Source organism: Notolepis coatsorum, assembly GCF_963971535.1.
Source record: "Notolepis coatsorum genome assembly, chromosome: 6".
NCBI lineage: Eukaryota > Metazoa > Chordata > Actinopteri > Aulopiformes > Paralepididae > Notolepis > Notolepis coatsorum.
In genome coordinates, this window is record NC_140170.1 from 4060628 (window position 1) to 4079818 (window position 19191).

A 19191-nucleotide genomic window follows, 5' to 3' on the forward strand; every position below is an offset into this window, starting at 1 on the left:
GGATAAAACACACAAGGCATGTATAAAAGGGTTAAAACTAAGAGCAGGCTTTTGTGAAGAGGTATGTTTTAAGTCCTATTTTAAAGGAAGGAACTTTTAAAGACAGAGAACTGTCCAGAACTGTCCAGGTGCTCCACCGTGTCCTAATCCATACATGGCAGGGGCCAGATGGATGAAGTTGAGCAGATCAGTGTTTCTCGTACTCCCCCCCCCCCCCCGGGACAGGTGACGGACCCCCGCGGTGTTGACGAGCGGCCCGTGGACTGGTCATCTGGGGTGGAGGAGGCGGGACCCCATGAGGTCACTCTCACTCCAGTCACAAGCAAGTCACGACACAAGCTGTAGGATCCAAGTCTCAAGTGAGTCCCAAGAGTAAACAGGCCAAGTCAAGCTGAAGTCACATGTAGGATAACAAAATAAATAAACAAATAAACATGATGATGTATTTACACACGTCAACAAATAAACATGATGATGTATTTACACACGTCAACAAATAAACATAGTGATGTATTTACACACGTCAACAAATAAACATGATGATGTATTTACACACATCAACAAATAAACATGATGATGTATTTACACACATCAACAAATAAACATGATGATGTATTTACACACATCAACAAATAAACATGATGATGTATTTACACACATCAACAAATAAACATAGTGATGTATTTACACACGTCAACAAATAAACATGATGATGTATTTACACATGTCAACAAATAAACATAGTGATGTATTTACACACGTCAACAAATAAACATGATGGTGTTTACACACATAAACAAATAAACATGATGTATTTACACACATAAACAAATAAACATGATGTATTTACACACATCAACAAATAAACAGGGATTTGTTTATATATCAACAAATAAACATAGTGATGTATTTACAGTACACACGTCAACAAATAAACATGATGGTGTTTACACACAAACAAATAAACATGATGTATTTACACACATCAACAAATAAACAGTGATGTTGTTTACACACATCAACAAATAGATTTTTTTGACAAGATTTGTTTATATTAGTGATGTCAATAGATTAAAAAAAAATTACTTGAAGTTGAAGATTTTTCACTCCATAGATTAATCTAGGTTCATTTATTTTAATGCTTTAAATCAGTGGTCACCAACCTTTTTAAGCCCAAGATCACTTTTTTTTTTGGTGAAGGCAAGATCTACCTATTGAAGCGTTGAGAGAAAAAGACAGCCAAGATTGTACTTTAAACTAAATGACTTTTATTTGCCTGTATTCTAATTACATGCAATGCTTTGGTCCAACATTAAAACGTCAAAGTAGAACTATTATGTACTTTCTCAGTCAGTGCTAAGTGCAGTCATCTTATGCAGCACCACTTTTCACATCAAAACAAAAGTAGAACTGTAATGTGGACTTTCTCATATTATTAACATTGACAGACATATTTACAATTAGCATTTTATAAAGTAGAACTGTAATGTGTACTTTCTCAGTCAGTGCTAAGTGCAGCATCACTTTTCACATCAAAACAAAAGTAGAACTGTATGTGTACTTTCTCAGTCAGTGCTAAGTGCAGCATCACTTTTCACATCAAAACAAAAGTAGAACTGTAATGTGGACTCTCAGGGTAAGATTAACATTTTTTTTCGTTCTTTTTTTTTCATGGAAAGATCTACAGGGACAGTCTCAAAGATCGACCAGTCGATCAAGATCGACGGGTTGGTGACCACTGCTTTAAATTATTTAAATTAATCTCCAAAGTTAAAGCATTCATTTTGACAGCCCTAGTTTATATACATCAACAATATATATTGTGAGTTGTTTCAAGTATATCAAACACCAATGGAGTCGCTTGTCATCCATGCATGAGTAGAAAAGTCAAGTCTCAAGTCATTTCCCTCTGTCCTGTTGTCCTGTTGTCCTGTTGTCCTGCTGTCCTGTTGTCCTGTTGTACAGTAGGTCAATTCATCTCATAAAATGTGTGCCTCAAGTCCAAGTCATACTGTAATGACTCAAGTCCACACTCTGTTATCTAGTATAGACAGTGGCGGACTGGCCATCGGGACGTTCGGGACAAATCCCGATGGGCCGGAACCAAAGTGGACTGGTCCAAAAAAAAAATATATATATACTTTTTTTTTAACTTTTTTTTTTTTAACTTTTTTTTTTGGGCCAGTGTGTGGGCCACTAATGTGGGCCGGTGTGTGGTCCAGTGTGTGGGCCAGTGTGTGGGCCAGTGTGTGAGTCGGTGTGTGGGCCACTAATGTGGGCCAGTGTGTGGGCCGGTGTGTGGGCCAGTGTGTGAGTCGGTGTGTGGGCCGGTGTGTGGGCCAGTGTGTGAGTCGGTGTGTGGGCCGGTGTGTGAGTCGGTGTGTGGGCCAGTGTGTGAGTCGGTGTGTGGGCCAGTGTGTGAGTCGGTGTGTGGGCCGGTGTGTGGGCCGGTGTGTGGGCCAGTGTGTGAGTCGGTGTGTGGGCCGGTGTGTGGGCCGGTGTGTGGGCCAGTGTGTGAGTCGGTGTGTGGGCCGGTGTGTGGGCCGGTGTGTGGGCCAGTGTGTGAGTCGGTGTGTGGGCCAGTGTGTGAGTCGGTGTGTGGGCCACTAATGTGGGCCAGTGTGTGTGGGCCAGTATGTGGGCCAGTGTGTGGGCCGGTGTGTGGGCCAGTATGTGGGCCGGTGTGTGGGCCGGTGTGTGGGCCAGTATGTGGGCCAGTATGTGGGCCGGTGTGTGGGCCGGTGTGTGAGTCGGTGTGTGGGCCACTAATGTGGGCCAGTGTGTGTGCCGGTGTGTGGGCCAGTATGTGGGCCGGTGTGTGGGCCGGTGTGTGGGCCAGTGTGTGGGCCGGTGTGTGGGCCAGTGTGTGGGCCGGTGTAGTGTGTGGGCCGGTGTAGTGTGTGGGCCAGTGTGTGGGCCGTATGTGGGCCAATGTGTGGGCCATTATGTGGGCCGGTGTGTGGGCCAGTGTGTGGGCCAGCAATAAAACAATAAACAAGTTGCATAAACTAAATCAGATTAAAAATGATCACAGTTCTGGTTTGCCTTAAGATGCAGTTTAAGATGGGTCTTGAACATGGAGTATGTAGGGCACTCTCTAATCACAACTGGTAGGCTATTCCAGTAGTTACCACTTTTAACAGAGAACACAGTTTTTGCAATGGTAGTATACCGAAAAGGCACCTTACAGTCCCCTCTACTGATGGCCCTGGTGGTAATGCCAGTGTCTGCTTTCTGTTGGATGAACTCATTCAATGGGGGAGGGGCAAGTCCATGCAGAACCTTGTACATGAAGCAAGTATATTTGAAAACTTGGAAATTCTCGAAACTTAGCATGTTATGTTTTTCTAAAACATTACAGTGATGAAATGAAATTGGTTTCCTATCAAATACTTTTATGGCTTTTTTGTAGAGTAATTCTATTGGTGTAAGAGTAGTGACATATGAAAGAGACCAGTTGATAAAACAGTACTCGATGTGTGATAAAATCATTGAATGCAGGCAGGGCCTGATCTGCCTGAAGTTTTCGATGTTAAACTTGACTGTGTTTGTCACTTTCTTCACATTACTTTTTGAAGGTCAATGTAGAGTCCAATGTGACCCCAAGATACTTGAATTAATGTACAATGTCCAGCTCCGCCTCTCCCAGAAACACATTAGAGTGAGTGACCTCTACTGGTGACTTTGTGAACATCATACACACTGTTTTCTTGGTGTTAAGTGAAAGACATGCTTTTGTTAGCCAGTCTTGAATGAGACATGAGACATCAGTGAATGAGATTCACGTTTCCTCCCAACCGCGAGTAGGCCTAGAAGCGCAGAAATGGAGAATGCAAAAAAAGAAAGGGTGGAGCTGAAAAAGCTAGAATTGCTAGTAAAAGACGCAGAACAATGTTCTAAAATTACAGACATGTTTAGTAGAGGAAGGGCTGGCGTTAGAGTAGCTGCTGCTGCTAATGATGATGAAGTTCAAGTGGAAGGAACCAACAGTAACATGACAGGTGCGTGCAGTAGCCTAGTGCATATTCTACTGTTGGTGTGTGCCGGTTCATGAGGGCTAGCTAGCCTATACTAGTTCTTGCAGTGATTTCAGTCATTCTATTACAAGACAATGTGCTTTCCGTATTCCTGATTCCTTACAGCACGTGGACGTAAATAGTCGTGACTCGTGACGTTTTTTCTCTGACTAAAAGTTTAGTTAGCAATGTTAGGACTAGTGCCCACCACAGCATCAGAAGCTAAAGTGCTAACCTAGAGAGCCAATCAGAACCTAGGACCTGCTGCAAATTAATTGGCTACTAATATTATAATAGTAAATACTCAAATAAAATACTATTATGTTCCCTTTCAAATTTTCATGTTGATATAATATTGGTAATCTAATTGATTGAATTGATTAGTTGCCATTTTACATGCTTAAATAAGATGTACCTTAGAATTCCCAACAGTTCGCCATGTTCTCGATTAGTCTCATCTACATGTTTGTAGATAACCAGAGCTAACTAGCTTAAGCTAACAACTAGGTCAACTACTACCCCGTAGTTAAACAAATGTGATTGCATATAACAGCTAACTGCTACAGCTAAGTTGGTAGTTAGCCTATTCCATTAATGTTGAATGTATTTATGAAGGTTGTTGATGGTGGTTGGCGCTGAATAGCAGACATGATTCCGTCAGTCTGCCACAGGGAAGCTGTGTTTGCTGATGCTGCTCACGACCACCAGTAGCGTATAACTGTGTGAGTGTGAATGCTTGATGGTTTCTGTGAAGCGCTTTGTGGAACAATGCTGATATACAGTTAAGAATGAGTAATTCGCTTTTGGTTTTTAAGAAAATGGTTTGTAAAGCTATTTTTGAAAACTACAAGGGTGAATAATACTGTTTTTTTTTGCTATTTTCTTTTAGAATACTGTTTTGGAGTCTTAATTTTTTTAATTTGTTAAGAATATAGGACAGGCATAGGCTATATAAGCATTGCTTCAGTCTGTACCTTCTCAGTCACTGTAAAATCAAATATTGTTAAATGATGGTGTATATTGTATTGTGTGAGATGATGACTGAATAAACTACTACTACTACTACTACTACTACTACTACTACTACTACTACTACTACTACTACTACTACTACTACTACTACTACTACTACTTTGGGTGTTTTCAAAAGGCTGAAAAACGCTGTATGAATTCAAGCCATTATTATTGATTGCTGATGTTCTTCTTATGCAGTTGACTCTGAGGAAAGAGAGAGCGCCCAGTCCAGCACAGCTGACCCTGAGGGGAGAGAGAGTGCCCAGTCCAGCACAGCTGACCCTGAGGGGAGAGAGAGAGCCCAGTCCAGACAGACAGACAGACACACAGAGAGAGAAAGAGAGAGAGAGACACAGAGAGAGAGACACAGAGAGAGACACACAGAGAGAGGGAGAGACACAGAGAGAGAGAGACACACACACACACAGAGAGACACAGAGAGAGAGAGAGAGAGAGAGAGAGAGAGAGAGAGAGAGAGAGAGAGAGAGAGAGAGAGAGAGAGAGAGAGAGAGAGAGAGAGAGAGAGAGAGAGAGAGAGAGAGAGAGAGAGAGAGAGAGAGAGAGAGAGAAAACAAGCTCTTGGAATGGGTGTCTGGGAGGAAGTGGGGGGTCTTTTGATGTTGATTAAACGGCAAGCAACTAATGTCATGAGTGCCAAATTAAAGGACAATAAATCCAATCTAACTGAAATTGTGTAGCACAGACCTTTTCTATGGATCAAAACCTCAATATTATTATGGTGTAGTTAATACTTCATGTATCCTTAATCCCTAGGCTAATGAGGCACTAAGATGTTAGTAAAAAAAAAAAACATATGCCAATGACAGGAAGTAACGGTATATGTATGTGTGTGTCTCTGTGTGTGTGTGTGTGTGTGTGTGTGTGTGTGTGTGCACTGTGCATGAGTGCACATCTAGGGGCGGTGTGTAGATTTGGTCTCCCTGATGTTGACTCCTTAGCCACAGCCTTGGGTTGTTTAATACTGGACAAGTGTTTCATAACGGCCGTTGTGTGGGCCGGTTTCGGGGCCGGTGCGTGGGCCGGTGTGTGGGCTGGTGCGTCTGAATGTCCCGGGCTGAATTTGTGTCCCAGTCCGCCACTGAGTATAGAAGTACGTATTCCTAGTCATACTGTAATGACTCAAGTCCAAACTCTGTTAGAAGTACGTATTCCAAGTCATACTGTAATGACTCAAGTCCACACTCTGTTATCGAGTATAGAAGTACGTATTCCTAGTCATACTGTAATGACTCAAGTCCAAACTCTGTTAGAAGTACGTATTCCAAGTCATACTGTAATGACTCAAGTCCACACTCTGTTATCGAGTATAGAAGTACGTATTCCTAGTCATACTGTAATGACTCAAGTCCAAACTCTGTTAGAAGTACGTATTCCTAGTCATACTGTAATGACTCAAGTCCAAACTCTGTTAGAAGTACGTATTCCAAGTCATACTGTAATGACTCAAGTCCACACTCTGTTATCTAGTATAGAAGTACGTATTAGTTTTAATTAAAACTAATCCCTGAAGAGACACATTTTATAGCTTGCTGTTCAAACAGGGGGGAATTTATGGATCTCTGTGAGGAGATGGATCTCGCGGCCTCTGGGTGGTGGTTTGGCCGAGGACATGGTTCTGTCAGCAGTCTACAGCAGGGGGGGGGGGGGGCAGAGAGGAGGGGGGCAGAGAGGAGGAGAGAGGAGAGAGAGGAGGGGGGCAGAGAGGAGCAGAGAGGAGGGGGGCAGAGAGGAGTAGAGAGGAGGAGCAGAGAGGAGGAGAGAGGAGGAGCAGAGAGGAGGAGAGAGGAGCAGAGAGGAGTAGAGGAGGAGCAGAGAGGAGGAGAGAGGAGAGGAGGAGAGAGGAGGGGGGCAGAGAGGAGTAGAGAGGAGGAGCAGAGAGGAGGAGAGAGGAGCAGAGAGGAGTAGAGGAGTAGAGAGGAGGAGCAGAGAGGAGGAGAGAGGAGCAGAGAGGAGTAGAGGAGGGGGGTAGAGAGGAGTAGAGAGGAGAGGAGCAGAGAGGAGCAGAGAGGAGTAGAGGAGGAACAGAGAGGAGTAGAGGAGGAGCAGAGAGGAGTAGAGGAGGAACAGAGAGGAGTAGAGGAGGAGCAGAGAGGAGGAGAGAGGAGAGGAGAGGAGCAGAGAGGAGTAGAGGAGGAGCAGAGAGGAGGAGAGAGGAGAGGAGGAGAGAGGAGAGGAGAGGAGCAGAGAGGAGTAGAGGAGAGGAGAGGAGTAGAGGAGGAGCAGAGAGGAGGAGAGAGGAGAGGAGAGGAGAGGAGCAGAGAGGAGGAGAGAGGAGAGGAGAGGAGTAGAGGAGGAGCAGAGAGGAGGAGAGAGGAGAGGAGGAGAGAGGAGAGGAGAGGAGCAGAGAGGAGTAGAGGAGGAGAAGAGAGGAGGAGAGAGGAGAGGAGAGGAGTAGAGGAGGAGCAGAGAGGAGAGGAGAGGAGGAGAGAGGAGCAGAGAGGAGGAGAGAGGAGCAGAGAGGAGGAGTAGAGAGGAGTAGAGAGGAGGAGCAGAGAGGAGTAGAGAGGAGCAGAAAGGAGTAGAGGAGGAGCAGAGAGGAGTAGAGAGGAGCAGAGAGGAGTAGAGGAGGAGCAGAGAGGAGGAGCAGAGAGGAGGAGAGAGGAGAGGAGAGGAGGAGAGAGGAGCAGAGAGGAGGAGAGAGGAGCAGAGAGGAGCAGAGAGGAGGAGCAGAGATGAGGATAGAGGAGCAGAGAGGAGCAGAGAGGAGTAGAGAGGAGGAGCAGAGAGGAGCAGAGAGGAGCAGAGAGGAGCAGAGAGGAGTAGAGAGGAGCAGAGAGGAGCAGAGATTAGGAGAGAGGAGCAGAGAGGAGTAGAGATTAGGAGAGAGGAGCAGAGAGGAGTAGAGAGGAGCAGAGAGGAGTAGAGGAGGGGGGTAGAGAGGAGGAGAGAGGAGTAGAGAGGAGGAGCAGAGAGGAGTAGAGAGGAGCAGAGAGGAGCAGAGAGGAGTAGAGAGGAGGAGACAGGAGTAGAGGAGCAGAGAGGAGTAGAGGAGGAGCAGAGAGGAGGAGAGGGGAGCAGAGAGGAGGAGACAGGAGTAGAGGAGCAGAGAGGATCAGAGAGGAGTAGAGACGAGAGGATTAGAGAGGAGCAGAGAGAGGGGGGTAGAGGCTGGTGTCTCAGAGCAGGGTTAGCAGTGCGCTGGCTGTCAGGTTAGTCTGTGATGGATAGACACTGATGGTGCAGCGAGTACAAAGACTTCTGTGTGACTCCAGACCCAGGAGGGGGGGGGGGGGGGGGGGGGGTGGGGGGGGGGGCGGCAGCAGGTTGTCACAGTCACTCATAAACCTCCCGTCATCTTAACCCATTGTCAGCAGAACTGGATAACGTGTGTGTGCGTGTGCAGGCCTGTGTGTGTGTGTGTGTGTGTGTGTGTGTGTGTGTGTGTGTGTGTGTGTGTGTGTGTGTGTGTGTGTGTGTGTGTGTGTGTGTGTGTGTGTGTGTGTGTGTGCGCGTGTGGAGGCATGTGTGTGTGCAGGCCTGTGTGAGTGTGTGCAGGCCTGTGTGTGTGTACGTGCGTGTGCGTGTGCAGGCCTGTGTGTGTGTATTGGGGGGGATGGGTCTTTAGTGTCAGAAGTACCAGCCTGGTTGAGGGTCAAGTCTACACTCAGCATTTTGAAGTGAACACTTGAGAAGAACATCGCAGGGGACCTCCATGTTTACTCCATGTTTACTCCATGTTTACTCCATGTTTACTCCATGTTTACTCCATGTTTACTCCATGTTTACTCCATGTTAACTCCATGTTTACTCAATTTTTACTCGATGTTTACTACATGTTTACTCCATGTTTACTCCATGTTTACTCCATGTTTACTACATGTTTACTCCATGTTTACCTCCATGTTTACTACATGTTTACTCCATGTTTACTACATGTTTACCTCCATGTTTACTACATGTTTACTCCATGTTTACCTCCATGTTTACTCCATGTTTACTCCATGTTTACTACATGTTTACCTCCATGTTTACTACATGTTTACTCCATGTTTACCTCCATGTTTACTACATGTTTACTCCATGTTTACTCCATGTTTACTCCATGATTACTCCATGTTTACTTCCATGTTTACTCCATGTTTACCTCCATGTTTACTCCATGTTTACTCCATGTTTACTCCATGTTTACTCCATGTTTACTACATGTTTACTCCATGTTTACTCCATGTTTACTCCATGTTTACCTCCATGTTTACTCCATGTTTACTCCATGTTTACTCCATGTTTACCTCCATGTTTACTCCATGTTTACTTCATGTTTACTCCATGTTTACTCCATGTTTACCTCCATGTTTACTACATGTTTACTTCATGTTTACTCCATGTTTACTCCATGTTTACTACATGTTTACTCCATGTTTACCTCCATGTTTACTACATGTTTACTCCATGTTTACCTCCATGTTTACTACATGTTTACTCCATGTTTACTCCATGTTTACCTCCATGTTTACTCCATGTTTACTCCATGTTTACTCCATGTTTACCTCCATGTTTACTACATGTTTACTCCATGTTTACTCCATGTTTACCTCCATGTTTACTTCATGTTTACCTCCATGTTTACTCCATGTTTACTCCATGTTTACCTCCATGTTTACTCCATGTTTACTCCATGTTTACTCCATGTTTACTCCATGTTTACTTCATGTTTACCTCCATGTTTACTCCATGTTTACTCCATGTTTACTCCATGTTTACTCCATGTTTACTTCATGTTTACCTCCATGTTTACTCAATGTTTACTCCATGTTTACTCCATATTTACTCCATGTTTACTTCCATGTTTACTCCATGTTTACTCCATGTTTACTCCATGTTTACTACATGTTTACCTCCATGTTTACTCCATGTTTACTCCATGTTTACTCCATGTTTACTCCATGTTTACTCCATGTTTACTCCATGTTTACTTCATGTTTACCTCCATGTTTACTCCATGTTTACTCCATGTTTACTCCATGTTTACTCCATATTTACTCCATGTTTACTTCCATGTTTACTCCATGTTTACTCCATGTTTACTACATGTTTACCTCCATGTTTACTCCATGTTTACTCCATGTTTACTCCATGTTTACTCCATGTTTACTCCATGTTTACTCCATGTTTACTACATGTTTACTCCATTTTTACTCCATGTTTACTCCATGTTTACTCCATGTTTACTACATGTTTACTCCATGTTTACCTCCATGTTTACTCCATGTTTACCTCCATGTTTACTCCATGTTTACTCCATGTTTACTCCATGTTTACTTCATGTTTACCTCCATGTTTACTCCATGTTTACTTCATGTTTACTCCATGTTTACTCCATGTTTACCTCCATGTTTACTACATGTTTACTTCATGTTTACTCCATGTTTACTCCATGTTTACCTCCATGTTTACTACATGTTTACTCCATGTTTACTCCATGTTTACTTCATGTTTACTCCATGTTTACCTCCATGTTTACTCCATGTTTACTCCATGTTTACTCCATGTTTACTACATGTTTACTACATGTTTACTCCATGTTTACCTCCATGTTTACTCCATGTTTACTCCATGTTTACTCCATGTTTACTTCATGTTTACCTCCATGTTTACTCCATGTTTACTCCATGTTTACCTCCATGTTTACTCCATGTTTACTACATGTTTACTCCATGTTTACTCCATATTACCTCCATGTTTACTCCATGTTTATTCCATGTTTACCTCCATGTTTACTCCATGTTTACTCCATGTTTACCTCCATGTTTACTCCATGTTTACTCCATGTTTACTCCATGTTTACTCCATGTTTACCTCCATGTTTACTCCATGTTTACCTCCATGTTTACTCCATGTTTACTCCATGTTTACCTCCATGTTTACCTCCATGTTTACTCCATGTTTACTCCATGTTTACCTCCATGTTTACCTCCATGTTTACCTCCATGTTTACTCCATGTTTACTCCATGTTTACTCCATGTTTACTTCATGTTTACTCCATGTTTACTCCATGTTTACCTCCATGTTTACTCCATGTTTACTCCATGTTTACCTCCATGTTTACTCCATGTTTACTCCATGTTTACTCCATGTTTACTCCATGTTTACCTCCATGTTTACTCCATGTTTACTACATGTTTACTACATGTTTACTACATGTTTACTCCATGTTTACTCCATGTTTACTACATGTTTACTCCATGTTTACTCCATGTTTACTACATGTTTACTCCATGTTTACCTCCATGTTTACTCCATGGTTACTCCATGTTTACTCCATGTTTACCTCCATGTTTACTCCATGTTTACTCCATGTTTACTCCATGTTTACTCCATGTTTAATTCATGTTTACCTCCATGTTTACTCCATGTTTACTCCATGTTTACTCCATGTTTACTCCATGTTTACCTCCATGTTTACTCCATGTTTACTCCATGTTTACTCCATGTTTACTCCATGTTTACTCCATGTTCCATGTTTACTCCATGTTTACCTCCATGTTTACTACATGTTTACTCCATGTTTACTCCATGTTTACCTCCATGTTTACTCCATGTTTACTCCATGTTTACCTCCATGTTTACTACATGTTTACTCCATGTTTACTCCATGTTTACTCCATGTTTACCTCCATGTTTACTACATGTTTACTCCATGTTTACTCCATGTTTACCTCCATGTTTACTACATGTTTACTCCATGTTTACCTCCATGTTTACTACATGTTTACTCCATGTTTACTCCATGTTTACCTCCATGTTTACTACATGTTTACTCCATGTTTACTCCATGTTTACCTCCATGTTTACTTCATGTTTACCTCCATGTTTACTCCATGTTTACTCCATGTTTACTCCATGTTTACCTCCATGTTTACTCCATGTTTACTCCATGTTTACTCCATGTTTACTCCATGTTTACCTCCATGTTTACTCCATGTTTACTCCATGTTTACTCCATGTTTACTCCATGTTTACTCCATGTTTACTTCATGTTTACCTCCATGTTTACTCCATGTTTACTCCATGTTTACTCCATGTTTACTCCATGTTTACTCCATGATTACTCCATGTTTACCTCCATGTTTACCTCCATGTTTACTCCATGTTTACTCCATGTTTACTCCATGTTTACTCCATGTTTACTCCATGTTTACTCCATATTTACTCCATGTTTACTTCCATGTTTACTTCCATGTTTACTCCATGTTTACTCCATGTTTACTCCATGTTTACTACATGTTTAACTCCATGTTTACTCCATGTTTACTCCATGTTTACTCCATGTTTACTCCATGTTTACTCCATATTTACTCCATGTTTACTTCCATGTTTACTCCATGTTTACTCCATGTTTACTCCATGTTTACCTCCATGTTTACTCCATGTTTACTCCATGTTTACTCCATGTTTACTACATGTTTACTCCATGTTTACTCCATGTTTACTACATGTTTACTCCATGTTTACTCCATGTTTACTCCATGTTTACTCCATGTTTACTACATGTTTACTCCATGTTTACCTCCATGTTTACTCCATGTTTACCTCCATGTTTACTCCATGTTTACTCCATGTTTACTCCATGTTTACTCCATGTTTACTTCATGTTTACCTCCATGTTTACTCCATGTTTACTTCATGTTTACTCCATGTTTACTCCATGTTTACCTCCATGTTTACTACATGTTTACTTCATGTTTACTCCATGTTTACTCCATGTTTACCTCCATGTTTACTACATGTTTACTCCATGTTTACTCCATGTTTACTTCATGTTTACTCCATGTTTACCTCCATGTTTACTCCATGTTTACTCCATGTTTACTCCATGTTTACTACATGTTTACTACATGTTTACTCCATGTTTACCTCCATGTTTACTCCATGTTTACTCCATGTTTACTCCATGTTTACTTCATGTTTACCTCCATGTTTACTCCATGTTTACTCCATGTTTACTCCATGTTTACTCCATGTTTACCTCCATGTTTACTCCATGTTTACTCCATGTTTACTCCATGTTTACTCCATGTTTACTCCATGTTTACTCCATGTTTACCTCCATGTTTACCTCCATGTTTACTCCATGTTTACTCCATGTTTACTCCATGTTTACCTCCATGTTTACCTCCATGTTTACCTCCATGTTTACTCCATGTTTACTCCATGTTTACCTCCATGTTTACTCCATGTTTACTCCATGTTTACTCCATGTTTACTCCATGTTTACTTCATGTTTACTCCATGTTTACTCCATGTTTACTCCATGTTTACCTCCATGTTTACTCCATGTTTACTCCATGTTTACCTCCATGTTTACTCCATGTTTACTCCATGTTTACTCCATGTTTACTCCATGTTTACCTCCATGTTTACTCCATGTTTACTCCATGTTTACTACATGTTTACTCCATGTTTACTCCATGTTTACTACATGTTTACTCCATGTTTACTCCATGTTTACTACATGTTTACTCCATGTTTACCTCCATGTTTACTCCATGGTTACTCCATGTTTACTCCATGTTTACCTCCATGTTTACTCCATGTTTACTCCATGTTTACTCCATGTTTAATTCATGTTTACCTCCATGTTTACTCCATGTTTACTCCATGTTTACTCCATGTTTACCTCCATGTTTACTCCATGTTTACTCCATGTTTACTACATGTTTACTCCATGTTTACTCCATGTTTACTCCATGTTCCATGTTTACTCCATGTTTACCTCCATGTTTACTACATGTTTACTCCATGTTTACTCCATGTTTACCTCCATGTTTACTACATGTTTACTCCATGTTTACTCCATGTTTACCTCCATGTTTACTACATGTTTACTCCATGTTTACTCCATGTTTACTCCATGTTTACCTCCATGTTTACTACATGTTTACTCCATGTTTACTCCATGTTTACCTCCATGTTTACTACATGTTTACTCCATGTTTACTCCATGTTTACCTCCATGTTTACTACATGTTTACTCCATGTTTACTCCATGTTTACCTCCATGTTTACTCCATGTTTACTCCATGTTTACTCCATGTTTACTACATGTTTACTCCATGTTTACTCCATGTTTACTCCATGTTTACTACATGTTTACTCCATGTTTACCTCCATGTTTACTCCATGTTTACTCCATGTTTACTCGTTTGAGCCCAGTTAGCAAACAACTTTCATTTTTTTTTTTGTAGGGGTGTGACATGAATTATGTATTCACAAATGTATGGAAATAAGTTCTCTTTGATGAAAAAAAAATAAGACTTTTATTTTAGAGGCGTAGACAGATGCGAAAAAAGCCATTTCCCCTATATTTAATTTTCTTATCAAATTGTGAACAAAATGTTACATTATAAGATACGATAAGATAAGATATTCCTTTATTGATTCCCTTGGGGAAATTCAAAACATGTTATAGCCTAATCAACCATTCAACCATTATCTGAAATAATGAAAAAAAGAAATAATGAAAAAATCTAACCCCAACTAACCTTACTGTCAGGCACTTGTCCTAATAAACTAACCTACACTGTAACACGCAACACTTTGATGAACATTGTTACTCAGCTGATAGAGTTGTGCCCTTCCTGATGACTTGTCGTACAGAACTTGTAAGTCGCTTTGGATAAAAGCGTCAGCTAAATGACTAAATGTAAATGTAAATGTAATCATCTCATCATAAATGACAATAAACAAAAGGTTTAGCTGAGACGTTCTCAGGACAGGTTTGCATGTAAATGGTAAATGGCTGCATTTATATTATCTCTTTTATTCAAAGCGCTTTACAATTTGTTCCTCACATTCACCCATTCACCCGTTCACTCACACATTCACACACCGACGGCGGAGGTGACCATGCAAGGTGCCAACCTGCTCATTGGGAGCAAATAGGGATTAAGTGTCTTGCTCAAGGAGACTTCGACACGCTGCCCGGGAGGAGCGGGAATCGAACTGGGAACCTCCGGATTACCAGACGACTGCGCTACCTCCCGAGCCACTGTCACATGTATTTCAGGTTTGCATGTACTTCAGGTTTGCATGTATTGCATGTATTATAGTATATCCACTCTTTGTCTCAACGACGCATATCGTCACATCTTCATATGGGATTCACTAAAAACTCATGTAAGATAAGATATTCCTTTATTGATCTCCTTGGGGAAATGTGGGCATCATAGCAGCATGGGGGAGGAGGGGAGAGGGGAGGTACAAGGTATGGGCAGGGTAATAGGGGTAATTAACTCTGAATATAGAAATATGAGAAGAATAAACAGTGTACACTATATAATTAACTCTGAATATAAACATAATGAGAAGAATAAACAGTGTAAACAATAGAATTAACTCTGAATATAAACATAATGAGAAGAATAAACAGTGTAAACAATAGAATTAACTCTAAACAATTAACTCTGAATATAAAAATAGGAGAAGAATAAACAGTGTAAACAATATAATTAACTCTGAATATAAAGATATGATAAGAATAAACAGTGTAAACAATATAATTAACTCTGAATATAAAAATAGGAGAAGAATAAACAGTGTAAACAATATAATTAACTCTGAATATAAAAATACGAGAAGAATAAACAGTGTAAACAATATAATTAACTCTGAATATAAAAATAGGAGAAGAATAAACAGTGTAAACAATATAATTAACTCTGAATATAAAAATAGGAGAAGAATAAACAGTGTAAACAATATAATTAACTCTGAATATAAAAATACGAGAAGAATAAACAGTGTAAACAATATAATTAACTCTGAATATAAAAATACGAGAAGAATAAACAGTGTAAACAATATAATTAACTCTGAATATAGACATATGAGAAGAATAAACAGTGTACACAATATAATTAACTCTCAATATAAAAATATGAGAAGAATAAACAGTGTAAACAATATAATTAACTCTGAATATAAAAATATGAGAAGAATAAACAGTGTAAACAATATAATATTAACTCTGAATATAAAAATACGAGAAGAATAAACAGTGTAAACACCACGTTGGATGCGAGGTCTCTCCAATGAGGTGAAGGTAAGGGGTAGGGTTTATGTAATGCTGTACACGAGATGCCTGGCTTTTAGGGAGGCACGTTTTCATATTGCAATATATTTGTAACATGATGCCACACAACTAATGCCTCCATTTGAGCCCCGTCCAGCAGGCTGTTAACGACACCTGTTCCCCAAACACACACTGTCTAAACACCAAGCGGGTTACATGTCATTACATCATTGAGTTGTTTCACAAAGAACTACATGGAATTATATTCCTCTGAGAAGCTTTACATTTGATAATAATAATAATAATAATAATAATAATAATAATAATAATAATAATAATAATAATAATAATAATAATAATAATAATAATAATAATAATAATAATAATAATAATAATAATAATAATAATAATAATAATAATAATAATAATAATAATAATAATAATAATAATAATAATAATAATAATAATAATAATAATAATAATAATAATAATAATAATAATAATAATAATAATAATAATAATAATAATAATAATACACTTTATTTGTATAGCACCTTTCATACAAAAATTGCAGCTCAAAGTGCTTCACAGTAGACACAAAATGTAGATCGGCATAAAACATGACTATAACATATAGAATGAAAGCAGTGCAATGCAATAGCTTTAATTCACAGAACAATAATCATACAAATAGACATAGAATCAGCATAAAATAGACATTAACAATAAACAATAAAACAGTACAATAATGCAGTGCAATAAAATAGCTCTCATTTACAATAATCACAGTGTGGATGTAATGAGTCCAAGCAGCAGAGTGTTAGGTATGTTTTTAGCTTACTTTATAAAATATTTAGTATAATGGTGTCTTAGAACACAGTGTCTTTAACATTTACATTTTAATTGATTTATGTTTAAAGATGTTTGTGAGACGGTGAGACCTGTGAGAGGGTGAGATAGTGAGAGAGTGACCTGTGAGAGGGTGAGATAGTGAGAGAGTGAGAGGGTGAGAGGGTGAGAGAGTGAGAGGGTGACCTGTGAGAGGGTGAGATAGTGAGAGGGTGAGAGAGTGAGAGGGTGAGAGGGTGAGATAGTGAGAGAGTGACCTGTGAGAGGGTGAGAGGGTGAGAGAGTGAGAGGGTGAGAGGGTGAGAGAGTGAGAGGGTGACCTGTGAGAGGGTGAGATAGTGAGAGGGTGAGAGAGTGAGAGGGTGAGAGAGTGAGAGGGTGACCTGTGAGAGGGTGAGATAGTGAGAGGGTGACCTGTGAGAGGGTGAGATAGTGAGAGAGTGAGAGGGTGAGAGGGTGAGAGAGTGAGAGGGTGACCTGTGAGAGGGTGAGAGGGTGAGAGGGTGAGATAGTGACCTGTGAGAGGGTGAGATAGTGAGAGAGTGACCTGTGAGAGGGTGAGATAGTGAGAGAGTGACCTGTGAGAGGGTGAGAGGGTGAGAGAGTGACCTGTGAGAGGGTGAGATAGTGAGAGAGTGAGAGGGTGAGAGGGTGAGATAGTGAGAGAGTGAGAGGGTGAGAGGGTGAGATAGTGAGAGAGTGACCTGTGAGAGGGTGAGAGGGTGAGATAGTGAGAGAGTGAGAGGGTGAGAGAGTGACCTGTGAGAGGGTGAGAGGGTGAGAGGGTGAGAGCTGTGAGAGAGTGACCTGTGAGAGGGTGAGAGGGTGAGAGGGTGAGAGGGTGACCTGTGAGAGGGTGAGATAGTGAGAGAGTGACCTGTGAGAGGGTGACCTGTGAGAGGGTGAGAGAGTGAGAGAGTGACCTGTGAGAGGGTGAGAGGGTGACCTGTGAGAGGGTGAGATAGTGAGAGAGTGACCTGTGAGAGGGTGAGAGGGTGAGAGAGTGACCTGTGAGAGAGTGACCTGTGAGAGGGTGAGAGAGTGAGAGAGTGACCTGTGAGAGGGTGAGAGGGTGAGAGAGTGACCTGTGAGAGGGTGAGAGGGTGAGAGAGTGACCTGTGAGAGGGTGAGAGGGTGAGAGAGTGACCTGTGAGAGGGTGAGAGGGTGAGAGAGTGACCTGTGAGAGGGTGAGAGGGTGAGAGAGTGACCTGTGAGAGGGTGAGAGGGTGAGAGAGTGAGAGAGTGAGAGGGTGAGAGGGTGAGAGGGTGAGAGAGTGACCTGTGAGAGGGTGAGAGGGTGAGAGGGTGACCTGTGAGAGGGTGAGATAGTGAGAGAGTGACCTGTGAGAGGGTGAGAGGGTGAGAGAGTGAGAGAGTGAGAGGGTGAGAGGGTGAGAGGGTGAGAGGGTGACCTGTGAGAGGGTGAGAGGGTGAGAGAGTGACCTGTGAGAGGGTGAGAGGGTGAGAGAGTGAGAGGGTGAGAGGGTGAGATAGTGAGAGAGTGACCTGTGAGAGGGTGAGAGGGTGAGAGAGTGACCTGTGAGAGGGTGAGAGGGTGAGAGAGTGACCTGTGAGAGGGTGAGAGGGTGAGAGAGTGAGAGGGTGAGAGGGTGAGATAGTGAGAGAGTGACCTGTGAGAGGGTGAGAGAGTGACCTGTGAGAGGGTGAGAGCTGTGAGAGGGTGACCTGTGAGAGGGTGAGAGCTGTGAGAGGGTGACCTGTGAGAGGGTGAGATAGTGAGAGAGTGACCTGTGAGAGGGTGAGAGGGTGAGAGGGTGACCTGTGAGAGGGTGAGATAGTGAGAGAGTGACCTGTGAGAGGGTGAGATAGTGAGAGAGTGACCTGTGAGAGGGTGAGATAGTGAGAGAGTGAGAGGGTGAGAGGGTGAGAGGGTGACCTGTGAGAGGGTGAGAGGGTGAGAGGGTGACCTGTGAGAGGGTGAGAGGGTGAGAGAGTGACCTGTGAGAGGGTGAGATAGTGAGAGAGTGAGAGGGTGAGAGGGTGAGAGGGTGAGAGAGTGAGAGCTGTGAGAGGGTGAGAGCTGTGAGAGGGTGAGAGGGTGAGAGGGTGAGAGAGTGAGAGGGTGAGAGCTGTGAGAGGGTGAGAGGGTGAGAGGGTGAGAGGGTGAGAGAGTGACCTGTGAGAGGGTGAGAGAGTGAGAGCTGTGAGAGGGTGAGAGCTGTGAGAGGGTGAGAGCTGTGAGAGGGTGACCTGTGAGAGGGTGAGAGGGTGAGAGGGTGAGAGGGTGAGAGAGTGACCTGTGAGAGGGTGAGAGGGT

General features: G+C 41.9%; 1 protein-coding gene across 1 annotated transcript in view; it reads left to right on the plus strand.

Moving 5' to 3' along the window:
* The window catches only part of LOC311230746 (liprin-alpha-2-like), a gene marked incomplete at both ends in the record, with an annotated part of 40140 nt that extends 39795 nt beyond the window's left edge, over positions 1–345 (plus strand). Inside the window, one exon of the mRNA XM_084317105.1 lies at positions 226–345. Within this exon, the coding sequence (XP_084173231.1) occupies positions 226–345 (120 nt within the window). The remainder of the gene's footprint in view (positions 1–225) is intronic.
* Between the last annotated feature and the right edge of the window lie 18846 nt (positions 346–19191).